Source organism: Bacillus rossius (assembly GCF_032445375.1).
Source record: "Bacillus rossius redtenbacheri isolate Brsri chromosome 4 unlocalized genomic scaffold, Brsri_v3 Brsri_v3_scf4_2, whole genome shotgun sequence".
Classification (NCBI taxonomy): domain Eukaryota; kingdom Metazoa; phylum Arthropoda; class Insecta; order Phasmatodea; family Bacillidae; genus Bacillus; species Bacillus rossius.
In genome coordinates this window covers 46573869-46601161 of record NW_026962011.1, presented here as the reverse complement: position 1 = coordinate 46601161, position 27293 = coordinate 46573869, and the positions used below count along the sequence as shown (strand labels likewise).

Genomic DNA, 27293 nt, shown 5'->3' with positions numbered 1-27293 from the left:
GATTTTTCCCTCAATTTTTTAAAATATTTTTGACGGAATATTTTTTCTTCCAAAAAACCTAGATATTTTGGTTGATTTTGGCAAATTTTTGGAACATTTGGGAAAATTTTGAAGGTCAAGGTCAAAAACATTGACAAGGGCATCCAATATCGCATCCAAGATGGCATTCGGCTCCACAGGCTCCACCTGCGAACTCCTGGGCTCGGACCGGCCAAGTTACACTACTCACGTAGATAAAACTTGGCCGGATTACGTCTCCTCCTAGTGAAGATTGCACTGAATCCTGCTTTGATATTGCACTCAAAGTAAAGTTTGATTACTGGTGTGTCCCTCAGACTTAGAGTTCTCTGGCGATGGAAAACTTGTTTGAGAGTTTAAATTAAGGCCATGTAATAATATCAAACACAGCGACCTGGTAAGAGCACTCTCCCTTCACCGCGTTTCGTCTCTAAGAACTTTCGGGAGGGTATCTTAAATGAGAAAAAAAAAATTCGCAGCCATCTTTTTGCTTCTTGCATTGCGCACCCATATCCTGTTGGTTTTTTTTCTTAGGTTGGTATGCCGCGCGAAAACCGGAAAGTTAGGAGCCGGAGAGTTGGCAAGTCTCGGCTTCTTGATATTGTGCGGGGAATGGGGATTAGGACGGCAGAGAAGAAATGACAAACTTTGCTTCGATACTTGGAAGAAAAAAATAACTCTGAAATTTTCTACAAAGTCTAATACAACGTATACTTAAGTTTAAAAAAAATCTTTACCAGTTTCGTATTTTTTTTAAATTTGTCTTTTTTAAAAAAAAGATCCTTTTGATACTAACAACTAGACCAAAGTTAATTCCTTCCTATGAAAAGATCACTACAACATAATGAATTTAGCCCGGAATAACTAGCTTTAACGTCCTTAGTGGCATTGATATTTACAGCAAAATATTTACCTGGTAAGAAGACGTACAAGATTAAAAAGTAAAATATTGTGAAGGTAAAATATTACGTCACGTGGTTATTTTCAGAGCCACTTTGGTACCGACTCTGTGGTCATGAATGTTGGTCGAGTTGGATTGTTGGAATGGAACCCGCGAATGAAGTGTTTCAATTGGATTTTTGAGCATAGGTTTTTATTACCTTGTTACTTTTGTGCACGAAATTAGATTTTAAAAAATCGAATCATGCGAAGTTTTCATACAGTTTTTAATTTCCATGGAATACAAATAAATTTCAAGTACCGCTTGGTTGATGGTAAAATAAACCAAAGGAAATAAATAGTAACAGGTCATTTTAACACCAAATTTAACTTTATTTTCCCTTAAATTTTTTTCAATAAATTGCTTGTTTGAAGAAACCTTAAAATAACCTGGAACTGAAATGTAATTAATTATTACAATTAGTTGAGGTTGCGGCAGCTTCATCATAGAAATATTATCCTATATCTGCAATGAAAAGTTATTCTAATACAAATATCCCTAGGGGTGAGGTTTGAAAGGAAGTAGCAGTAACAATTTATAAAGCCAATTGAGTAAACCGGAAAACTAATTTTAAAAAATTAAATGCATGACAGAACTCTTTAATGCACTAAAATAAGTTTAAATACTATTTCAATAATTACATAAAAGGACAAGTACTTACCACAAATTACATTTAATAACTTATCATATACTTAAATTACGTAACATTTGTATTCCTTGCGTGTTTATAGAATACATTAACTTAAAATAACATGAATGAGTCATGTTATCCTTCACATAAGCTAGAACGATTTTTTATTCCCAGTTATATTTTAAAATGTAGCTCGAGTTAAATGATTATTGTTTGCTTGATTCCCGAAATGAAACTTTTTTTTTTCAAGTTTGCGTTCCGTTTCGTTAGCACACGTGCACTCGTGCGGACGAATGCGTGGCAGCAGCCGGTTCTTTCATCAGAGCTCTCCGTATCCTCGGCTGCCACGGATATCCCCTGGAAGACTCGAACAACAACAAAGAACTAGTCACATATAAGAGAAGTTCAAACTCACAGAAAGAATGATGACATAGAAGAATGGGCGGGCGTTGTTCCTCACGTCCCGGAAAAGGAAACGAAAAAAAAAAACAAGATTATAACTTAGTTGCCATTAAAAAAAAACATAAAAAAGTTATCTTGGTAAAGCTTATCAAAAGGCAGTATCAAAACTTGACGTAAACCATAATAGAAAGAATGAAACATTCCGCTTGTAGCCAAGTGCTACATTGATGGATGGGTTTCGAAGAAGCGCTGGAACACAGTCGTAAAAAGCACGCGTGCAAAATAAATTGTGCCGATGTTACAAAATTGTGAAAGCTGATCTCTACTTACAGATAGATAGACATTAAAGGACCAGATTATACGGTTCATTCGGATAAAATCGAAATCGCACTGAAATGAGACCTAATACAACATATAACACAGAAATGTTCAAATTCAAGTTAATACATCATGTATTGCCAAAAAAAAATTCCACAAATAAAATATAATGACAACTAAAGTTTATTCAGATAGCTGAACAACATTCATTGCCATAGGTAGTTTAGACAAAACCGAAAATTTTGATCAGCAAACAGCCCCCCCCCCCCCCAAAAAAAAAAACACACCTTACGAGATGAATTTTCAAAAATATTGAAACGTATGTCATTTTATTTCTTTTGAAGAGAATAATTACAACATTTAATCATCGTACCTAAAAAAAATGTTAATATAAACTTTACCACCCATTTTAACCCCTTTAGGAATAGAATTTCAAAAAATCCTTTCTTAATGCACCTCTAGGGTGCTCAAGGAATATCTTTTCCGAATTTCAAATCTCTAGGTCTACAGGTTTATGCTGTTAGTTGTCTGTCAGTCAGTGTTAAGAAGATTCAAAAGGCTACAATGCGATATCAAGAAATCACGCTGTAAAAACTTGACGTGCGCAGGTCAAGGCTGGCAGTTGCTGAACTTCGCAGGGAGGCGAGCGCAGGATAAGAAACACACACGCACAACGCACACCAACACAAGCAGAGGGAGAGAAATAAGGTCATCAGTTGCGGCAAGACTCTGCGAACCGCGGCCTGCCACCGGCTTGGTTGAGCACCGCCAGCAGAAACTTACGGCCGCCGAACCTCGCTGAGTTACTGGCCGCTCCGCACGCCGCCGCCGCTGGTTTAACTAACGATCTCGATAACTCTGCGCCGACGAACCGAGGCTGGTATCGGCTGCCACTGTTCGCATCCGCCGACCTCCATCTCCCCCCCCCCCCCCCTTTTTCTCACCCGCAGACGGAATCTCAGCTCGAATCTCCTCTACGCGATACGTCCCAATCCGACGCGTCCCTCAACTCCTTGGGAGATTTAGATGTTAGTTCTTTGAAGGTTTTCTTGTAGAGTCTTAAATTTACAGTTTAAACGTAATTCTGTATCTTTAAATATTTCCGTCAAACACGATTAAAAATGTTTTGTGTGAAATATGAAAAAAAAAAAAAAAATCCTTAAAAACAATAAATTTAATAGGTTATTATTGTATTATGTGAAAAAACGAGTTTGTAATTTAAAAATAAATTCATTAAAAATTAGCTAACGAAATTTTATTTAGTAAATACGTGAATAGGACAGTATAAATTTAACAAAACATTACTGGGGCACACGTTAATTAATTCTACGTTTGGTAAAAGCAAATATTTGTTTTGTTTTTCAAACAATGGTTAGCATGAAGCTACAGCATAAATTATCTATGCCCTTCAGTAATATGTTAAAATGAAAATATGATTGTAATTTTTTTCAAAAATTATCATAACTTTTTTTTTCAAAATTATTTTTCAATAGAAGAAGTTTAGTGCAACGTGAAACTTTAAGTTCATGAAACCATTCAACGCAAACACCTAAATGCAAGCACATTGAGTTTCACGAAACCAAAATTTTACCTAGTTGTGCAGCAAAGGTTTAGTGAAATATGTAATTATGGCTTAGTGCAAAAGTTTCGTCAGTTTTGTATGGAAATTTCAAGTACCAATTGAAATCATCGACGTTTTTTCAATAAATATTAATACAATTTTTTTTGTTATATATTCTTTTAATGCTTCGAAGGAAGATCGTGGTTTTATATTTGAGACAGTATGTAAAAACTTTGGAATTTCTTCTCCGTCGGCATTTCATTCCTTAGCAACAAAATAACTATTATTCGATCTATCGCGATAAGTGAATGAACAAAGTAAAGAAGTTTCGATACTTTATTTCGCAACCACCACTAACAAATCATTTTTTTGTTGTACAATATTTTTAAAACAATTTTTATTTTATTTTAATTGGTGTGTGATCAACTTTAAGCAAATTTCATGAACTTTGTTACACTTAATCGGTTTCAATATTGTGTACGCGGATGTATCTTCAAAATACTAATTTTATTCATCTATTTTAACTATTATTTATTCAACATTTTTACCACAGTTATGAAGTGTACGCATTCTCTTACACTGAACAATGAGACATAAACAACTTATAATAAGATATTTCTAGGAATGAAACATGAAATTATTTAGTAACTAATCACAAATTACAGAAATTACTGATGGTGATGATTCATCTACCAATTCAACATCCAAGATTGGTACTAACAAAAATCGTACTGAATATTGTATTCAATGTAATACTATTAAAATATAATTAATTTTTACGTAATATTAATCAAATATTGTTTTTTATACAAAAATAATAATATTTAATTAATATTCTAATTGTGATACTGTCATTCACACACACACATTCGTTCTGCATTGCCTTGGTTTCGTGTTAGTAGATTTTGAGATTTTTAGTAAGATTATTTTAATGTCTCGGTATACCGCAGGTAGAGGCTGTTCCGTGGGCGAGATGCAGTAACTGTGAAGGATTTAGACATTGTTTTGGTTTTAGGCATGGGTATTAAAAGTTCACAAATTGATTTTGGACGGGCCCCAAGACTATGGTGCGAGCTTAAAAACGGAAAATCGCCGGGATAGATATTGAAGAGTATCTGCTCTAAGTATTTAATGTAGCTATTTATGTGGAATGGTTTTAATCAGCCGGAGAACACGTGTGTTTTTCCTCGCTAGTTTGTGGAACTCGCAAGTGCAGTGGAAAATGACGCGCGACTTCAGAAATCCAGACCAAGTGCTGCAGTCCAACAGCGCCGTTATCTCCGTGACGAATGCAGCTTCTGTTAGGGACACCAAAAAGCCCTTCGGAGCACAGCAAACTAACTAGTTTCACTGCCATATTTCTTGCCCTGTTCTGAAGTATTATCTCTGACACTTTGTCCCAGATAATACCCACGGGAGTAAGCAGTTGCAGTTGTAATAACAGTTAGTGTTAACTACCCAGCTAGAAATTTATCCAACCCCCTTACCCCCTCCCCCCTTTTGGGAAGTTTGTCAAAAGGATTATAGTCCTATCAGTGAAAAGTTTAATTTTGCACGAAGATAATCGTTAACACTAACTTTAAAGGAATTTAACAACGTTTCGCAAAACAAAAGTTTCTTTGTTTGTTAAAGCATGCTTAAATATATAGTCATAATTAAATAGGTAACATCGCACAAAAATCATAATGTTTACTTTTAACAATATATTGTTTCTGGTGACTTGATATTTGCCAGCTAAACTTAGATATTTTTAATACATTAAATTTTTGATTATCTTAATAGCTCACGGAGGAAAACAATTAAAAATTTCAACTCCAAATTTGGTCGTAGTGGAGCCAATAATTACCTAGAAATGTAAAGTAATGTTACTAAGTTACTTGATTATTGTACCTCAAATATATTTACTGGCACGGAATCACTAGATACCCATCTCTCCGCTAGGAGTATGTTATGAGTTATGTTGGTAGTTGAAAATATACCTGTTTCCAATTAACGTTTCATTGATTTTAAAGAGTTTCGTTTTAGCGGCCAATGAGGAGATTTATTAGTAAAGATTCTGGAAATTGAGTTTAGAACAGCAACTGATAATATTAAGCGCATTTGGTTAACAAAAACCGATGTGAAAGAGAAAAATATTATTTATCTTATATCGCAGCCTTACTTAAAAATCCAAACGCTTTATCTTTTTATACGCTAATTTTTTTTTTTACTTTAACATCCAATAATCTTTCTATATTGTGTGTGTGTCTGCTAGTTGAATGGTCTACATCATTTGGACTCTTAATTTGTCACCCGTACCTTCTAAGAATGTTCCTATATCTTGAATTTTTTTTACCGCCTATTACACGTGTTTTCCTTAACTTTCCGTTATTTTTACAAGCAGTTATATTAATTCTGGTCTTTTTAAAAGTGCATGCCACTGCATGCCACTGCGTCTCGCGGTTATACTTGTGGCTTTAGATAAAGTACCCGTTTTTATCATTATTCGCATTCCTGCTACCTTCTTGGTACCTCAAATTCAGTTTTATGTTTCAAATAAATACTCCTTGTGTGTTATCTGTTTTATGGGCTAAAGTGACACTCAATTTCTTCCGCACAATATCCCTTTTTGCTTTTAGAATTTATTATCACACTAAGCGCACTTCCTCCTATACACATCAATGCATTATTCCGTTTGCTTTTTATCTTAGCAGTCTACTTGCAAAATAGTATGAACTTAATCTCAATAATCAGTAACAAAAATTTAAAAAAAAATAGTTTCTTTTCAAAGGAAGTATTAATAAATATCTCGTGGAATAACTTCAAATTTAACATTTAAGGAGCTTTTATCAAAGAATAATGAGTACAGAATCCTCAAGTGGTTATGTAATTCTTTTGTGGAATGCTGTCCGTCCGATTTCCTACGCCACTTGTGAAAGTGCCACTTCTGTTTTAATTATCGTTATATTACTGTCGAAAGGTACTCCAGCGGACAGTCTCTTAAATTAATAGATTTCTGGTAAAAATAACCATTTAATTAGGTTATACTTAATTTAAAATGCTGGGAAAAAGCTTTCATCGATATGAATATCGCATGTCCTAAACGTACGAGAAATAATTTAAAAAAAGTTTGAATTAAGTTATATGAACAAATTTTTAGGCACAAGTGTGTTTGTGTCACGAGGGTATATATTCTATACATCGATGCAGTTAGAGTCGAGTTCTCTACTTCAAAGTTCTATACTTCAATACTATATATTCTATACTTCAATGTAGTTAAAGTATTCCATTTCAAGAAGGAATACATTGCCATAAAAATGATTTATTTGAAGGAAAAGTAATTAATGTTATTTTGTCATGTAATCAGTTCATATCAAGAATTTTTCAGTATTTCCGTAAAGCACAACATTTTAGTTTAAAAGTAAAGACGGAATACTTACTAGTTGTGCTAATAACGACCACATTACTCACAACTATTTCTATTTTTTTTATTTTATCATTTAATATTCTGTTTCTTCTAATAGGAACTTTTTTTTTACTTTTAAAAATTAATTGTAAAACCTTGACTTTTATCATAACTTTTATGGAATGTGTGATGGATGTGCGGCACAGTCTCGCCAAGATGGAAGCTAGATAAATATTTCTGGAATTACATCATTTTGGGACTCTCTTTGCTGGTGGAACATAGAATTATAAGCGAGTTAAAGTTGCAACTCCATTGAGTTTTGATTCATGGTCCAGGTTAAAAGAACTGATTTTCGTGTATGCTTCTGGCAGGCAAATTGCTGGCCACCGACCTCTAATTTAAATATTGCTTTTATAGTCAACTAGCTGCGGCAGTTTAAAGGCAGAACACTCTCGAACTGCTCATTGTACATGTCCCTTTTCACGGTACGCCACTGCCTTGCCTCGACCATATAGCCAAAATAGCTACACCGCTGTTTAATCTTTTAAATAATGTCAGTGTATGGAAGTGGGGTGTAAACGAACAAACGGCGTTCGAAGACTTGAAAGCTATGTTTTATGAAAGACAAAGAACAAGGAACATGTCTTCTTGTTGTATACTGATGCATCCGCGTATGCGTTGGGAGCAAAACTAGCACAGTTGAACAACAATGGAGTGGAGAAAACTTTCCGTGCTCTTTCCGGAATACGTCGTAATATAGGACATCGATTGATTAATATCTGTAACTACAGCTGAAAATTTAATTTTTTTGTTCTGTTTGGTGACAACTTACACATTCAGGTGACGTGGAGCTGCGTCAACAATTTGATGATATTGCGTGGCCCCGAACATTCTGATGAGGTTATGTAAACTCGAACATTCTGATGACGTAGCATTGCTTTGAACGTTCTGGTGACTTAGAGTTACCTGAAAAATTCTTGCATTATCATGTTACCTCGAACATCCTGAAGACGTATCATTGCTTCGAACATTCTGGCAACTTTTAGTTACCTGAAAAATTATTTGCGTTGTAATGTTGCCTAAAACATCTAGATCACTTTGCCTCGAAGATTCTGGCAGCTTTGAGTTACATGAAAATTTTTGTGTTGTCATGTTGCCTCGAACATCCTGATGAGGTAGCATTGCTTCGAACATTCTGGGGAATTCACTTTGCCTCGGACATTCTGGAGAATACTCTTTGCGTCGCACATTCTGGAGAATTCTTTTTACGTCGAACATTCTAGAGAATTCTCTTTGCGTCGAACATACTGGATAATTCTCTTTGCCTCGAACATTCTGGATAATTCTCTTTGCGTCGAACATTCTGCATAATTCTCTTTGCGTCGAAGATTCTGGATAATTCTCTTTGCTTCGAACATACTGGATAATTCTCTTTGCCTCGAACATTCTGGATAATTCTCTTTGCGTCGAACATTCTGGATAATTCTCTTTGCGTCGAACATTCTGGATAATTCTCTTTGCCACGAACATTCTGCATAATTCTCTTTGCGTCGAACATTCTGGAGAGTTCACTTCGCCTCGAACATTCTGGCGACGTCAAGCTACCTCCTGACGAGGTGGGCACCGGCGGGTTGCAGGCTCGTCGGGCGCGCGGCTGAGGCCGTGGTGCGTCGCGCTGCTGGTGTTCCTGCTGCTGTCGGCGCTGGGAGCGGGTCTGGGCGTGCCACTCGTGCTGGACGCCACGCGGCCCTCCACGCACCAGGAGAGGCTGCAGGTCGTCAGGAGGCTGCTGCGCGACGTGCCGCTCGTCGACGGGTGAGTCGCCTGCACCGACACGTGCATTCCGAACTACATACACCCGCTACATACAGGGATGTTCATAACAAATGTCCCAGTTTCAATGGTATATTATAACACTTTAAACACTCGGAAAGATGATGGATCGGCGTGATTCATCCTTTAAATATTGATTTCATGAACATCATTTTATACCTTTTAGGTATGAAAAAATAAATCTTTATAATAGTAAAACTACCCTTTATAGTCATAAAAAGAAAAATTGATGACTCAAAAAAAGTTAGAATGCTGGCATTAAGTTAAGGACAATCCTGCAATTAACATTCAAAGCAAGACATAGCACAGCACTCATTGCCCTGTAGAGACTCAAACAATTAATTGTTACATTTATATACCTCTATATTATTATAATTATTAAATTATTATAATTATATTATTATTATAATTATAATTATATAATTATTTAATTTTAAATGTATGATACAGGTATCGATTTTCCTATTGTACGTGCAAGTTGATAAATAGTTGTGCTTAGTACTAATAAATCAAATTTCTAAATAATATTCACCCTGTCACTTGATTAGATTCTTTTTTTATGATTTTTATGAATAAAAGTTGACTTATCTGTTTGCCCTATTTTGAAGGTTCTTCTTTCTCACATTATTTGCCCTTGGTTTATTACATCTCGATTGATTTGCTTCAGAAGTTTTACTATCAAAACTAATTTATTTGATTCGGGTGCAAAATGCAAAAATAATCCTAAAATAAATAATTTTCATATATTTATCGCCATTGGTATTATTTTAAAGCATTACACGTTCAATTTTCATATTATAAGTTTATTTGCAACTTGAGAATACATGAATCAGCTTGATACAGAGTTTAGATCTGTAGTCATCACTGGCAAGCATTAAAAGACTCGCTCACATATTTTTATTTTTTATTTATATACGATATTTTTAAATCGTATCTTACCTTTCAACATTAACGATTATCCAATTGTAGCTAGTATAAATTAAAGCAATGGAGGGCCAATGGTCAACATTCCAAAAATCTCGTAGTCTCGTAGTAATTTTTGCCAAGTTTTCACTGTTTTCAGTTCTAGGATATATGTACCGTAAAAATCACTGCTGATATTATAACTTAGCAAAAATCTAAACTTCTATCTACTGAAGTGTGACTTTTAGTTTGAAAAATAGGAAAAATAGCGCCTCGTTCGTAATTCTTTATAGAATCAACAAAATGTTAAATATCTTTGACGCACTATTTGTTTCAACACAATTTTCAACCGGCTCTCATGTTCTAGCAAGATAAAATATGTACAAGTTTTTAAGTCTAATCATAAGCTTTAAAAAAAATCATCAAAATTGGTCCAGTAGTGTTTGCGTGATGCTCGAATAACAAAAAACAGTTACAGTTTTATAGTAGTACTAGATAATGCCCGGCATGCGTTGCAATGCCTCAACAATTTTTTTTTGTAATTTTTTAAACGTATACTAAGCATCTCTCTTTATCTCTCTAATTCTCTATATCTCTATGTATATCTCTATAACTCTCTTTTTCTTTCTATTTATATCTCTATCTCTCTATATATCTTTCTAGCGGACCCGACAGACATTGTCCTGCCCAAATGTACTTTTTGTGAGATATGGATATGGCGGTAAGTATTTCTACGCTGGACATTTTGTATCTTCTCATTATACATACCCCTCCTCTTGGGCACGCCACTGCCGTTACCAAAAACCTTTCCCATGGTTACGCAGAAGGCAACAACAATGTAAAAGCCCGTTGCCATGGAGGCTAATTATTAACAATGCTTAGTTTTTTTGCTTTTAAAGCGTGTATTTTTAGTTTTTCTTAACTCAGAATCGAGATAAAATATCCAATTATGAATCTAAACCATCCTCGAATCCCCGTGAACTCACACACAAAATTTCATCAAAATCGCGTACAATCAGATACAGAAAAAGTACTGTTTTATTATAGTAAGATAGATAGATTATTCTTACATGTTCGCATCCATGCAGTATACCTATGAAAAATCAGCATGCATAGCCCCACACCTATAACTATACGTATCTGCTGCCCACGACTTTTTCCGCATGGAATTTTGTATTATCTTGCACCATTTAGAAATTTAAACATTATAACATAACAGTTGATACAGTTGTAGTAGTTTTCTTATGTTCACAAATGATAATTTTTCTCACCTCTATTTCAGTCTTTGCAATAAAAATATGTTACTACCTAAATTTTGAGTAAATATGTTTCTACTTTCAAATGTAATGACGGGAAGACACTTCATAAAATGTCTTTGTAAACCACATTTACTGTTTTTTCAGTCTCGAGCTAGAATGTAAAGATTGTCTGCATTACTGACCCGCGAGCAAGCTACATACATTTCATAGAGAGAGAGAGAGAGTGAGAGAAAGACACCTATTGAATGTCTATCTAACTAATTTTTTTATGAGAGCATATTTTCATTAAATAAATCATGAAATCATTCAACGATAAAAGCTGTTTATTTAATTAAGCGGACGGGTTCGCTCCAATGAGAAAATTGACGCGGCGAGACCTCGTGGACATAGAGAAATGACACACACTCACTATTTGTGTGGCTATGAAACATGATTTTTTTCTGCAATTTAAATTGTAATATACAAAAAGGGTATTGAAAATTGAAACAAATATGGCGACACTATAAACTGTCAGGATCTTTATTTTTTTCTTACTCTCTACTTAGTTCCTTACAATAGCAAAACTTAATGGCTTCTAATAATGCGTTGCAATTTTTGCTTTTAAAGCGTGTTTTTTTTAGTTTTTATTAACTCAGAATCGAGATAAAATATTCAATTGTGAATCTAAACCATCCTAACTATTTGTGTGGCTATGAAACATGATTTCTTTTCTGCAATTTAAATTGTAATATAATACAAAAAGGGTATTGAAAATTGAAACAAATATGGCGACGCTATAAACTGTCAGGATCTTTTTTTTTTCTTACTCTCTACTTAGTTCCTTACAATAGCTAAACTTAATGGCTTCTAATAATGCGTTGCAATTTTTGCTTTTAAAGCGTGTTTTTTTTAGTTTTTCTTAACTCAGAATCGAGATAAAATATCCAATTGTGAATCTAAACCATCCTCGAATCCCCGTGAACTCACACACAAAATTTCATCAAAATCGGTCCAGCCGTTTAGGAGGAGTTCAGTGACATACACACGCACACAAGAAATATATATATATATATATATATAAAGATGTAGATACTCGTATAGGTGTATACATATAGATTAAATAAACCAGATGATAAATTGGCTATATACACGCTATACAGGTTCTTTATTGTTCTTAGCGAAAGTAGTACCTAATTTTGGCTGAAATATAAAGCTTACATAATTAAAAGATGTATATATTTTTGTGCACAGCAAAAATAAAAATAATTTTATGCAAGCGAAATTTTTTGTAGTTATTACAAAATCGTCTTTAGTTTCTAAAAATATTTGTCCTGAGTTTAGATAAATTTATCTAATCATAAGAAGTGGCATTAAATACATAAATATGTTAATTTTAATTACTTTTAATTAATGTATCATTTATATATTACAATATTTAGGATCGGTTAGGAAGGTTTTTTTTTTACTATATCATTATTGGCATACTTAAATAACTCTTTACGACGATGGTATTTTTAATGCCTTTTATTTAGCGAGCAATCTAATTCTAGCTCTAGCGTATTGTGTAGGATTCCAGATAATACGTAGATTCGTTCGCAATTCGGTTGAATTCTAAAAGACACTTAATTTTAACATCGTTTTCTCTTTAATCCCGTTGTTTTGAGCTCTCTCGCAGTATTATTCGATCAACAACCACCAAGCTGCGAAAACAACGACTGAACCTCCCCATTGGTGTTTCAAAGTTAGCGTGCAGCGCTAGTGTTTTTAAATTATCAGTGAATGCTAATTGAGTTTCAACGCAATTCTCATGCCCAGTTTTCTTTCTTTTCAGCTGCACAAAATAATCGGTATATACAACAATAAATACTTGAATAACTCAAATCATGGTTCTATTACTAACATTACATGCAATGTTAGAAATTCAGCTTAACTAAATTAGAGTTTTAATTTTTTTTTTCGATTTGCATTACCATTGGGGAAAAGTGGTAATTATATTTAGAACCCATTAAAGTTTTCTTATTTTTATCGTATTAAATTATTTATCGGATGCCAAACCCAAATTAAAAAATTATTTTTAATAAATCAATTCAACAATAATTGTTTACTAATGAAATATACTTCTTAAATGCATCGCATTGTTAGGTTAATTTAAAACCAATGCTATGATTTTGTTTTATTTAGTTATAATATATTCTACTTTAAATAAGATTCTGTTATTGTAAATTAGACAAATGATGTTCAAAATGACCCTATTATAAATATTTCACAACAATTTAAAGTGCTGTGTCTGTAATAGCCAAGAAAAAATATATCTAGACTAATAGAGAAATATCCAGGCTGAAATTTACTTTCATCGTTTTATTTTGTTGTCATATTTCAACTGTTTAAGGTACTATCTAGTCATGTTAAGTGTGGTTTGCTTAAAGTTAAAAATGTAATCTTAAAGCTGACCTAAATGATGTTCCCTTATTCACCCTACACGCATGAGTAACCCGAGCATTAGAAAATTGACCTTGCTTATACTTTAGTAATTTAGTTTTTCAAACAGAAATAAAGTGTATATAAGTTATTGAATATAATTAACCTAATATTTTAAGCGTAAATTCACTCAAAGCTGCCTGACTTATCACCTAAAAATCAAATGGTTTCTCTGCAAACATCCATATGAACATTTATACTAATTTAGCTAAAATTGTCAGTTTTTCCGCATACAGTCAACACAAATGTGAAGACAAACAATCATCCTTACCACACCCAAAGATTATTATTATTTTCAGCAACTTTTGCATAGCTGAACATTAAAAAAAACAATTGTTCTACCCGTATGACGATCAACTACCAAGCATAAGAAGTAGGTACATTAAAAATGAAGACGTAGCTCGTCATACTGCTCGCATTATTTTTATTGTCTTCCATAGCTAATAGGCCTACATAAATCATATATATATGTATACACACAAGCGGAGACAGATTTACTACCTTATATCTGAAGATGTAAGATGGTTTATTGAAGCAAAATGTTGCAGTAAATGATTTGATAACGACAGTGTTATACGCTCTACCTCCATAACTGCAATGCGTTTTCTTCCTTTCCACCAGAACCCTTGCCATACAACGCCCTGGGTCCACACCTCACCCGTTAGTGGCTTGTGGTTGAGACTTTCCCCCCGAGTCACGTCCGCAGCTATAAAACCTGGAAGGGAGGAACAAAGTTTCGTGAAATGTGACCTCGTGAATCATGGAAGACGGGGAAGGCCAAGATTCCGCAGTTTCGGTGCGTAAAAGACGATGAATAGAAATGTCTCCTGGAGAAAACTTCACACATAATTGACTGCGATTACATTTAAACTGATTCTTCTGATAGAAAATTCCAAGCAGTTTAGATAGTTCTCAGCTGCAGAAATGAAGTCGTGATAGCCGGGACGTGACCAACTTATGAAGGAATGGGGCTAAAAATAAGATGTAAAAAGAGAGACAAGTGTGGCGTACTCAAGAAAAGTTTAACCAGGGTAAAGTGACCTTCTTTCGTCCCCAAGTAAATTTCGAGATTCCGGTGAGTTCCACATCAACCCTACACAAGCAAAAACTCTTTTGTGATATTATTATCCGGAAAAAAAAAATATTAGAAAATGTATAGAGTAACAAAACAGTCAAAAGTGCATTGAAGTAATATGGGAAAATTTGTTGCAAACTAAAAAAAAATTTCAGGGTAATACCTATATATAAGGAAGAACGTCTGATTGAATGTAAATAAAAATGAAAGTCTCTAAGGAAACAGTAACAGAATAAATTTATTGTATGGCTCTCCCTTCTAAGGTCTTGATACGCCCACTGAAGAGCACAGGCACTATCTTAAAGGAGATACAATACATACAGACCTTATCCTTGTATCGGTAAATAAATGCAGATAGCATTGTGCATTGGGATCCCGAATTTACATTCACGTGGGGAAAACATTTTCCTACAATAGCTGATGCAAGTGAGCGGGTTCCGTATCGAAGAAGGTATGAAATCGGTTGCGTGACTACATGCGTCATTTCGCCACTGTAAACTGCATTCGCGTTAGAGGTATACTCAGGATTAGAACCACGGAATTTTAGTTGGAAGCAGGATGTTTCACTGTAGTCGCCAAGTAGCGAAATGTGGCAGACGTTTTCGCTGGCCGAATGAATTTTTCTCTCCGGATGTCATAGAAACCACGACCATTGCATTCCGGTGATTCTACGTTCTTCTCACAAATGCATCACAGGTCTTTATAATGTGTAACATCTCAGCTCTCGTTTTAAATTTTGGTGAATGCGACTGAAATGAGCAACAGGAAGTAGGGTGCTGTTAATCTATGGCGAATGACGCGAAATAATGTTCACAATGACATAATATTAATGGATTTTTTTCCCTTGTTATTCGAAACATATAAATTTTCGTCCTCTCAACAATGAATTTTATAAACTTTGTATTTCAATACAATAGTTCGACTGACATGGTTGCAGTTGACAAAGTTAATCGAGTAAAAAAAGGTGCTTACTATTATGCGGAGTTCATAGACAGTATCTCCATTTCGATTATCTAAAAATTAAGGTATTTCAATAATTCCACTGAACGACATTAACTGAACTCGAATAAAAACACATGAGCGCGTGGCCGCTAAGCGCGTTTCAAGTGAGATATCACAGACGGGTATACGAATCTAAGATAAGAACGTGTGCAAGTAAGGAATGCGCAGTTATGCGAATACGCAAGTATACAATTGGACAATTTTGCTAAACGTCCAATTATTGGAGTGTGCAAGTATGCAAATGAGCAAGTATGCAAGTGCGTAAGAATGCAAAAGCGCAATTAATATCGTGGGCTTAGTGGAAAAAGTCGGTAAGTCCAATTTCTGGAAAAAGACTGTTAGTTCACTTACCAAGTTTTGCTTGCCTAGAATAGCGTTATAATGGACTTGCCGAAATAAAGCTAGAAGGAAACGTCCACAATCATTCATTATTTGGACTTCCGAAAGTTTTCTTGGCGAAGATATTGCCCTTACAACTTCATCTGTGAAGTTAACTCATTTTCACAAAAAAAAAGTGGACTTACCAACGTTTTCCACTGATCCCACGATATGCAAGTACGCACGTAAATAAATGAGTGCAAGTACGCGATTGCGCCGTATTGCACTAACGCCATCACGCCACCAACTACTTTAGAGCCCTCCTACCCTCCACCTTTCGAGTGCCCCAAATCCGATCGTTACCTCTTTTTTTTTTTTTTTTTACTAAAGTTCTGATGACGACGTCATCGCATCGCCTTGTCCTGCCGCCGGCCCGCAAAGAAGTTTCGCTTGAACGGAGCACGCTGGTAGTAGTTTCAGTGCGACACAACGGTACAGCCACGGTTGTAGGGCCTCGTGGTTCAACACCTACGGTTCGCAGTTCAGTTCAGTTATTCATGAGGGCAGCCCCACGCCTCCTCTCGTTGGCTGAGAGCGCGCTGAGCAGCATCAGCGGAGGACGAACTCGCGGTGATTAGGGCCCGACGCTCCCCCCTGGTGGGTGGGGAAGGGAGGGGAAGGGGGGTCGACTCATGATTCATGAGCGCCGAGCCACGAGCCGGGCGTAATCACGAGCGCCGGCGCACTCTTTCGGATCTTGCGCGTGGCTCAGCCGCGCGGGCGAGGCTGAACTCCGAGCTTCATCAACATGCAGGTCAGGTAGCTACACACTCTGACCGACGAACTTGGGCGGATGTATTTTTCGTGCGACGTGCAATATTCTTTTAAAAATTCGATCACAAAGAAAAATTTACTCGAAAAAAAATTGGTTGTCTGTAAAGTCGGTTTACGGACGATAGTTTAACGTGACAACGTCATAACAAAACATTGATGAAATGATTGCATACTTTTATGAATAAAATTGAATAATTTTTATTGAATTATCACTATTTTGTATGGATACAAAGAAGGAGTGAAATGAAATCTACAATTTAATTGATCAATTTAATTTTATTTGCACGCATTAATTCAAATATGTTTATTACTTTAACGAAGAGATTATTTTAACTATAACTTTTATACAGGTTTGCTATTTAACTTCTTCCAATCTGTGTTATTCTGTTAAGGATAGGACGATGATAGGAAAAGTAGGAAACGAATGGGAGTGTTTCAAGTTTAATGTGCCTCGAAAAAGTCAAATCGATGGTTGTTCCAATCGAGCGGAAGAGAGATAGATGCGGCGCAAGCGTACAATGGGCGTAACGGGACACAGAGTAACGGGACAATGTGCGTTACGGGACACTTTTTCGTGCGTGCAGTCGGCGTTCATCGATTTATCAGACGTCACGTCAAAAAGATTGATAATGGGTTTACCGGACCCCCCTCCTTCATCAAAATTTCTGGCTACCACCTTGTCCAGACTTCAAGTACTCCGACTTAAATACTCTCTCTCTGTCATTTTAAATTTTTAAATAACAATTAAAAATTGTCCAGCTCCAACTTCGAAGGCGTACAACAACTGAAGTCGTTACGCGCTGGTTAAGGACAGTTGGTTTTTTATGGCTGTGTTGCAAGTTGATTCCTAAAAAAAAAAATGTTTATGAAGAATTAAAATATAGCTAAACGGGTGTGAAATTTTTTCTCATTCTAAATCAATCAAATTTACACATTATAAATTGCTCAACACAGTGTGAAACTTGTATTCATGTATCAAGAGTGTGTCAATCATAAACGATTCTAGTGTGGTGATATATACAGAATGAATGGAAACTGCATCAGTTCAGCGATGTAACTTCAGGGTAGTTTCATAGAAGTGATATTGGGTTTAACCTAAATAAAATTTTGTCTTTGGAGGCATTTTACAAAATCACGCCAGATATCTTAATTATCACTCAACAACCGTAAACAAATTTCACGTCAAACATTAAATAATTGTAAACACACATGCAGTGCTCCATGAAGATTATGTGTGTTCAATTTACGTAGCTGTGTTCTAAACGTTACTCTGTTTTTAAGAATACACATGAAATATATTCGCACCCCCATGTTGTAATATTGTTCATCAATTATCTACAGGTCTATAAGGTGTATAATTTATTGTTAGTAGTATAATCTAATGTAGTCTAATCAATAAATGAGAACATAAATGTATTTTAATTTTTTCTCCGTATGTAATTAATTTTTTTTACTTGGTTTCAATTTTGGCCAAAGTTGCAGCTACGTGTATTTTTTTTTAAGTTTTAATTCGTAATTGTAATGAAGTTTGAATTTAATTTCTTAAATTTAATGTGAATTCTCCTGCTCAAAAAATCCAAAGAAATTAACACGACAGCCACTGGAACATCTTGTTCCAGAGTACGTGTATGAAACAATGTAAAATAAAAATAAAAATGTGAGAAAATTTTTGACCATTTCGCGTTCCGTATGCGCACGAGGATAACTGTCCTTCGTGGAAATAAAAAAAAAAGAAACAAAAGAGGAGCAGAAATATGGCGTTTCACAAGGGGTTGGTTTTCCGAGCGCCGATGTTATGTGTGTTATGTGTACCTCACACCTGTGGCGGGTTAGTGGATGTGTTTGGAGAGGTGTCGAGGTAAATATTCCTCTCCGGGGTGAACGAGAATCCTAGTTGTGTGTGTTCGCGGAACAGGGAAATAGAGGGCGCGTCGGTCGCGCGGGGGGGGGGAGGAGGGGGTTGTGTTTCCCCAGGGCGAGGGGAGGGGGGGAGAAGGGGGTTCGAAACGTGGCGGGATGTTCCAGTGACAGGTGCGTGTGTTGCCGTGAATAATACAGCAGGCGAATGGGAAAGGAGGAAAGAAGGTTTTGGGGCGGGAAGAGGAGGAAGGGGGCGGGGGTGGGGGATGAAGAGGGCCAACTCTGGTCCGAGCATCAGCTAGCGTGGGATGCAGCGACTCTCGCGAGCAAAACCGACCCAAGGGGAAACAAAACTACTGCTTCGATTCGTTACACATTCTCGTGTTCCCGGACCTATTCTTGCCGTATGATACAGCGAAATTTTCTTTTATTGAAAATTTTTTTTTTGATGAGAATTAAGTTTTACGATGCGCGCTCAGAACGCAAAAAAAAATTTGACAGGATAAAAAAAAAGTTACGTATAAATAAAATTTATATGTTTGCTTTTAAATCATATACTTTAGTGACTGATATTGAATACTCGTCCATATCATTAAAAACCATTATTTATTGTGAATATTAGTGATAGACATTGTGTTTATAAACTTTTTCTAGTGTATTTTCCAGTGTAAATATTTATAGGGCTTATAAGTGAGGTTATGTTCCCGAATGTATATTGTATTGTCATTAAAAATATAATTATTATATTTTTATTTAATAAACTATTAAAATGAATAAATCCTAATAAATATTAAAAATATTTATTGTAATTTTTATTACAAATAATCATTTGTCTTGATTATTTTACTAAATTTAATAATTATTTTTACATGTGTTTATATTAATATTGTATAATGAATATTTCTTTAATTTGTTTAATTTGATTGAATTTATACTCCACCAACCGTATTTATAAGATCACTCCAGTCCTTTTATTATTTTATTTTTATTAATAATTTGAATGCAAAATTAAAGTTAGATTATTTATTACGCCAAATAAGTATAACATCTAACGCGCGTACATAAGTACACGCACCCATTTTATTTTATTTTTAATCCAGCAAGTTCGCGACCACGGTCAGGTGCCGGATTAGGGATGTTTCCGGATTATCGGAAGTCAGTGTAAGTTAAACGGGAATGCCGAACAACTGTGAGATGTGACGCAATAACGATAAACGCTGAGTGAACTAATAACACAGGCAGCGCATTAATGCGATCGAGCGGTCATGGACAAAATCTAGATCCACCCGAAAAAAAAATGAATTGAACGCGAGATACTCTATTGACACCGAACCACAGAATGTGTCGGATTTAGTTATGCCGGAACAAAGACCGTTCACTGTCAAATATATGATATTTAATTCAACTACTCATAATATTACAAATATATATTTATATAATTTCTATTACATCTACTCTCTAAGGTGTTTAGTCGATTATAATTAATTTCAAACTAACACGTATGCGTGTGTGTGTTGAATTTTTTCAACTTTGATAAACAGTCCCAGAAAAACCTCCAAAATATATCGTAAATAATGTAAGTTTCGGTAAAAGTTTTTATTTGTTTGGTTGCTTTGAATCCGATTTATTGTCTATTTGAAATACTTATGCCCAAAGTTACAATTTTAGAGTAGACAATGTTGTATATTTGTGTCAAATTTGGAGATCTTAGTATTTTATAAAACCAAAATCATTCATTAAAATACACAAACTGTTATATGGAATATATATGTAACTATAAAAATTGTTTAATCAATACGCATTCTACATTCTGAAAAGACTGTATCAAATAATGTTTCTTTGATATTGTACAAATAATTTTTGCACGCTCAAACGATATAAAAATTGTTCATCAAGGCACCCACAGAGTTGATGCTTGTTAAAAAAATATATGTGTAATGTAACTAAAAGCACTTTGTCCAATCTCCAGTGATCACTGGCATAATATCAACCCAATGTACATTGCACGCTGTACTTGATTTCGAATTCCCTTTGCTCTGGATATGAAAGCTTAAAAATTCGCTTAAAACCATTATCCTACAGTCAATACCGTGAGTATTCTGACGTCACTACCACGGCATGTATATCTAGCAGGAACTTTTAGAAGCGGAATCATTATCCTGAAAACAATGTACATTCTCGTAAAATCGACTTAAAATTTGTTATAAGGCAGCTAATTCGCAAGTAATTTCTTGTAACATCGCTTGTTATTTCTCAAAGTTTTATGAATGACAAAAAATTCTTGTTCCTTATTTTATTATAATGCCAGCTTAAGTGCATAGGTTCACAAAGGTAGATAAAAAATGTTTAACAGAATAAAGTTTTATTCTATTCATCAAAATAAAAACTGGTACCTAAATTATTTTCGAACACTAATGAATTTATTCCTATTTGGTCTTAAAATTTAAAAACATATATGTAAAAAATTACTGTATCGATGTGATAGCCAAGAAAATTAGAGAAATAATAGATTAAGATCAAAATTTACTTATGTTAACTAGTGTCATATATAAATATCAGATATAAATTTTAAATTATACCATATTTCAAACGCAAGTGTAAACCCCGTACCAGCTAATTTGACATGTTTATTTTGTTTAATCTGTTATGGATTTATCAGCGTAAACCAATAATGCAGTAAACTAACTATACATTTTAAAATAAATTTTCAAACATAAGTGTGAGTCATTCTATTAGTTTAGTTAGTTTAAGTGATCAATTACTTAATATTTTTATTTGATATCTGAGTTTTATTTGTAAAAGTAATTCTTTAAATATGTGGTCAAGTGTAAGATAAGGCGGACATTGCCTTAACTTCGCCACGTGGGAAAATAAAATGAATATATAAATTAATTAACAAATTAATTTGGTCGTATACCCCTGGTTTCGTTAAAACTATTACCATAACTAATGTAACGGTAATTATTTTTAAATAATTGAGCATTGCATTTGACCAACTTTAATATTTTAGGTTTATAACAGTAGAATAAGTTTTGGAATCGATTTAATAGTTTTCAAGTTTTTTTACAAACAAACCAGCAAACTCACGCTTTTTCTTTACATTAATAATACCTACAGATAACTTTCAAGATTATACGTCAAAGATATACACATTAAAATAAATCAGGCATTCCGATAACCGGTTTCGCCACTGAGCATTTTTAATTAAAACTCGGATCTTTGAGCACAATAGTTCTATTTTCCGCACACTATTTGCTTTGCCGCGCTAACAATCAGAGAACTTGTGTCAGTTTTGCTGGGATAGGACGCCAGCACGAAATGCATTGTTTTTCTCGTATCGCTGTTTGCTCCTCAGATTTATATGAGTAATGCTTCAGACAAGAACCGCATAAGACGATCACAGAGTTTTTTTTTTTTAAGTAGAACAATATGTGATGAATGTTTCCCTAGTCTAGACAGAACGTTTTGTATCAGACAGCAAATATAACAGCTAAGAATAGTCTTGTCTACTATTTGAGATTTTTCATTTCAAACGATCATTGTTAGCTAAAATAAAATGGGGAGTTTGAAATTAATTTTCACATTATAACATAACATTTTTACGAATATTATAAAGATATAGTGTGTTTTAGTTAGTTATTTGGTTTTTTAGAACTAAACTATTAAACTTCTGGCCAATTTAAAACCTTCTTTCGCTGTTATAAAACTGAATATACCAGATGGACATGGGATTTTTTTTTTACGCGTTTCCGTAAGATTAAGTAACTTTTGTAATTTACACTATAGAAAACGAGCTCTTCTGTAGGTTACAAAATGTACAGTGTAATAAATATCTACGGTTGCGTCCACTGTGTAGCCCATCCACGTAAGTAAAATAACATTCTATGTCCAAACTGTAAAGGATGGGGCAAAAGGCGTGTATCGGTTTTGAAGGGCTATTAAAAAAACTGCAAAAACTCAGAAATGAGGTTAATTTTGTTGGTATCAGTATACAGCCCTTTTTTAAAAATAAAATTCTGAAGATCACATCAGAAAGATGGTGACCATCAGCAGGAATATATTGATGAAAACGATTTATAAAATTTTCGACCGGTTGGATTACAAATCAGGCCGGCCCCACTTCTCCAGTATGCCAAATAATCTTGATGTGCTGTATCATAATTATGGTATGCTATTGTGGAAATTATGGTGTAATTTGGAAAGTGACACGCTATAAATTATCGTACGTAGTACCTTAATTGATGCTACGTCCTGGGTATACCCTAATGAAATTATGGTAAACCCCTCTCCCCTCCTGCCCTACCAACCTTCCCAGACTGAATAGCAGGAATAAAAACTTTCCCCGCCCCCTCCTCATACCACCTCCCACATCATACTTCGATAATTCATTGGCAGATGTCTCTAGTGTCGTCTGCAAGTGTCGACAATTTTGTATGGCTGCCATCTCAATTCCAATGTTTCTGCTAGGTAGTGCTAATATCGTCTGCAGGCGTTGGCCTCTTTCGATTACGTCATTGTGCGTGCCTTAGTGAGTTCGTTAATAGGAGATAATACAGGTGGGAAATTTGCTATGAATATTTTACTTTAAGATCAACACAAATGCAATGTGAAAAACACTGTAAGATAAAAATTTCAAAATGCTGACAAATATGCCGAAACAAGTCGAAAATGTGCAGCGAACATATGATGAAAAATGAATCATTTTAAAACGATGAATTATTTTTTTAAACAATCAGAGTAGCTATCACTCATCGGGAAATCATTCAGACAAAACAAATAATACGAGTATTTCGGGTAAGTTGTGTGTCCGTCGTCCTGATGCTGGCATGAGAAAAAATAAGTTATAAATTGAAATTAAAAAAAAAAAACATACAACCATTCTTTTTGCATTACAAAACGGTTGAAATAATTTCATCTTGGAAAATTTTTGGATTACATTTATGTTTCAAACGATTATGATAACTCAGTTGTGTTGTATGAAAGACCCTTCAACAGTCTATCGTTTTCAAACAACTGGCCGCAACGGCTTCTTGACAAGTGAAAAGCCGCTCATTGTACAATTTTCATTTTGCGTTTTTTTTTTCCACTTATCCCTTGTGAATTTCCCTTCACATAAAAGTGGTCAGTATATAACCACTCCGTTTCCCGTGTGATGTCAAAAGAGCAGCAAACGAATTGAGTTGTTTTTTGTATACAAAATCCCGTCAAAAAGTCACCATTTTATAATTTAAATGACGTTTTGAAGCTTTATAAAAAAATTCTATTTCTAAATGCTTTATTATATCGTATATGTGGGTATTATATAAAAATTATTCCTCTAAAATTATGTTTTATAATTCACTTCCATGTAATCAGTGTAGTCAATGACGCGATGCTGCATCTTAGTATTTTATTTGTTCCTAATTATATTTTATAATACAAAATAGTGTTTGCAGTAATGCTGTGTTCGGATTCTTAGCCAGGAATTTATGCTTTGCGTTGTACCAGTACCTAAAATAGTTTAAGTTATTTGTAAACCGTTCCCTGAAATGCTTTCAAGTATTAACTGCACTCATTAGTAGGCAAAATGAAAACAAAATAAAGTCCAATAGTTTAATATTAGATTATCTTTTCCATTGTTAAAATAGTTTGCGTGAATGAAATATCAATTAAAAAATAAAATTAAGTGCCAATTATCATAATACTCAGTATTATCTCGAAAAACGTATTTCATGCACGCAAAAACAAGCATAACCATGTGTTGTACAAAGTTACAATAACTTTCTTGTAGTATTACAAATTATCTTGGTAACTGGTTTCCAGAGGTGGTTTTTTGTAATACTACAGAAAAATCTTTTCTGTGCATACACGTAAATAATTTGACCCGCAATCCATACTGCGTGTATGTCCCGCTCTGTGTGCTGGTACTAGGTAACGATTCCTGCATATTTCCTTATCCTGAAGTTTTCAAAAATTATGGTATTGTAATTTCAGCCATACAAATATTAACATCATACTGAGCTGGTCTCCAGCTCTTAACTGAATTTAAAATTATTATATAACGGGTATGTAAACTTTTAAAATATTTTTATGGGTTTCTACAACTAAAGAGAGTGCGACACAGAGACTTCCTAAATGTACTTAATGATACTATTGTGTTTACAATTTATTTTATTTTAAACCTGTAAACAGAGAGGTGTGATTACTAAAACTTTGTAGTTTGCAGATGGAAAAGAATGTGCTTATTGGACTTACATCATACACTGTTTCCTTTAGTCTTTTATCGCTGCAACTGCATCATAAATACATTCAGACATATTTAGATGGTACTTGCAGCCATTGAAAGTGTAATAAATAACATAACATTCTGATGCTACTAATGAGACTGGATTTCTTCTATACTACCAAAACTACGTACAGGATTGTTTTGTAAAATTTCCCCTAGCTTGTTTTTTTTCTCGGTTTAGTTATTTGTATGCTTGTCCTTTCAATCTCGGCCTTTTCTTCTAATTCACCGACCAGCGATCTGCAATGAAGTTCAATTCGGTGAACACGAAATAAAGGCTGACCCATTAAACATAGTCTGACCGTGAAACATCATAGATACGGCCTTCTGACGAGTAGTGGCAGCTATAGTTTGCAGGACCGTGGGCCATTTATTTTTGCAAGGGTCTTAACGTTTGGAGAATTCCCTTACCTTCCCGGTAAATAATTTAAAAAAATGCAATTTCTTTGAAACAAACATTTTTTTATGACAAACTGTAACTTCAATTTCAGCGATGGTTTTTCTAATTTATGTTAAGAAACATTTATAGACGTTCCTGACTTATTATACTCAGGTTAGTTTTATAAATGCTAATGATATATTATGAAGGAATAAAATATTTTGACAAGCTCATTTAAATACATGCTAATAGCAATTTCATTATTCCCTTCCTTTTTTTAAAATTAATGTCCATATTTTTTCACAGAAAAAATAGACAAACAAGGAAAATAAAAAAAGGGCTGGCCACCCCTGCGGACGAGTACAACTCTGACTGACGATAAGCCAGCTTGGTTTTTGTAAAACAGAAACATTTATGACCACTGAGCAGACTTGGCTCGCGTCACACGCGCCACTCGGCGTTGCGAAGGATGGATCGTTTACGACAGATACGGGCCGAGAATCCCTGGTGGTAAATTGGGACATGGACCAGAGCAAAAAAGAAGAAGGAATTTGTCAGTGTCACTTTTTCCCCCCTCTTCTAATAGCACGTGATGTTGCCCGGGTTTCCTTGCGTGGTGGCTGCACGTACGACGTGAACGAGAGGGAACACAAATCTTGTGTTTCGTTTGAACATCTCAATCGAGCAAATACTCGTACGCAACAGGCCAAAATAATGTTGTTTTTTTAAAATGAAAACATTGAACTCTCCAAGACACCCATGTTGTGTGGCAGTTTAAAAATCAGTTTTTGAATAGAAAAGATTCAAAAGACTTACTCTACAGGCAATTTGGAACACTACCTAAAGTTTTAAACTATCACAAGAAAAGTTTAATTGTTTTTTTTTAATATTCATATTGGGTTAAGGGATTGAGTGTTAAAGTTCTTTATCTCCATTTATTTTGTAAAGTTTTAATAATTTGCTTCCAAAAATGTTATGGAAAGATTTTTTTTTTCTGTAGCATTAATAATTACAGCAAAATGTTCGTCCAGGTATAAAATATATTGACATGATTATTTTTTTCCCTTTTTAGAACCCTTTTGGTTAACGCCTGCTCTTCTATTTGAATTTCCCTGTTTCCTATTCAGAAATGATAACTTGTTTTAAAGGTGATCTATGTTTAAATATTTAAACTCAGGGGTAAATCGCAATGGTTATGTTACAATTAACTAAAAAATTATGGTGATTCATATAATTGATGATAGATATTTGATTACACTTTATTTATATGAAAACTTGTTCATAATTATATTTAAACTTTATAGCTAAACGCCAGTTTTTAAAATTAATTACAAGTCATCTACAGGTGAACGGTTTCGTCGACTGTTTATAAAGTGAAGTGAAAAGTTAATGTGGTTTCCATTGCTTATTACAACAATAATTTCGGCAATAAAGGTTAATTATTCTTGCATTTTAAAATCTGATTACTAGTACAATTTCAAGTATTTATTCTTTTATTATTAAAATAAAAATGATTCAATTTTATTAATAAAAGTATGCAATCATTTCATCAATGTTTTGTTATGACGTTGTCACGTTAAACTATCGTCCGTAAACCGACTTTACAGACAACCAATTTTTTTCCCTTGTATTTGATAATAGTTCGTATGTTGTATGAAGACTGAGTTCTTCGTTAGTCGCAATGGAAAAAAAATGTAAAATTAATTATAATTGTGATATGTTATGCAAATAAAGGATGACTTTTACTTAAAATCACATAAACGTGGACGTCGGACGTGCTGAAGTGTTAAAGTATCGTTTCACATCGCAAGGTTGTTCTCCAAGTCATTATGGGCTCGGAACCACCACGGACA

At 34.5% G+C, this 27293-nt stretch overlaps 1 protein-coding gene across 1 annotated transcript in view; it reads left to right on the top strand.

The window, feature by feature from the left end:
• LOC134541847 (dipeptidase 1-like) overlaps positions 1–27293 on the top strand; it is a 182326-nt gene that overhangs the window by 54523 nt on the left and 100510 nt on the right. Inside the window, exon 4 of the mRNA XM_063385544.1 lies at positions 8893–9070. Coding sequence (XP_063241614.1) covers positions 8893–9070 — 178 coding nt within the window. The remainder of the gene's footprint in view (positions 1–8892; positions 9071–27293) is intronic.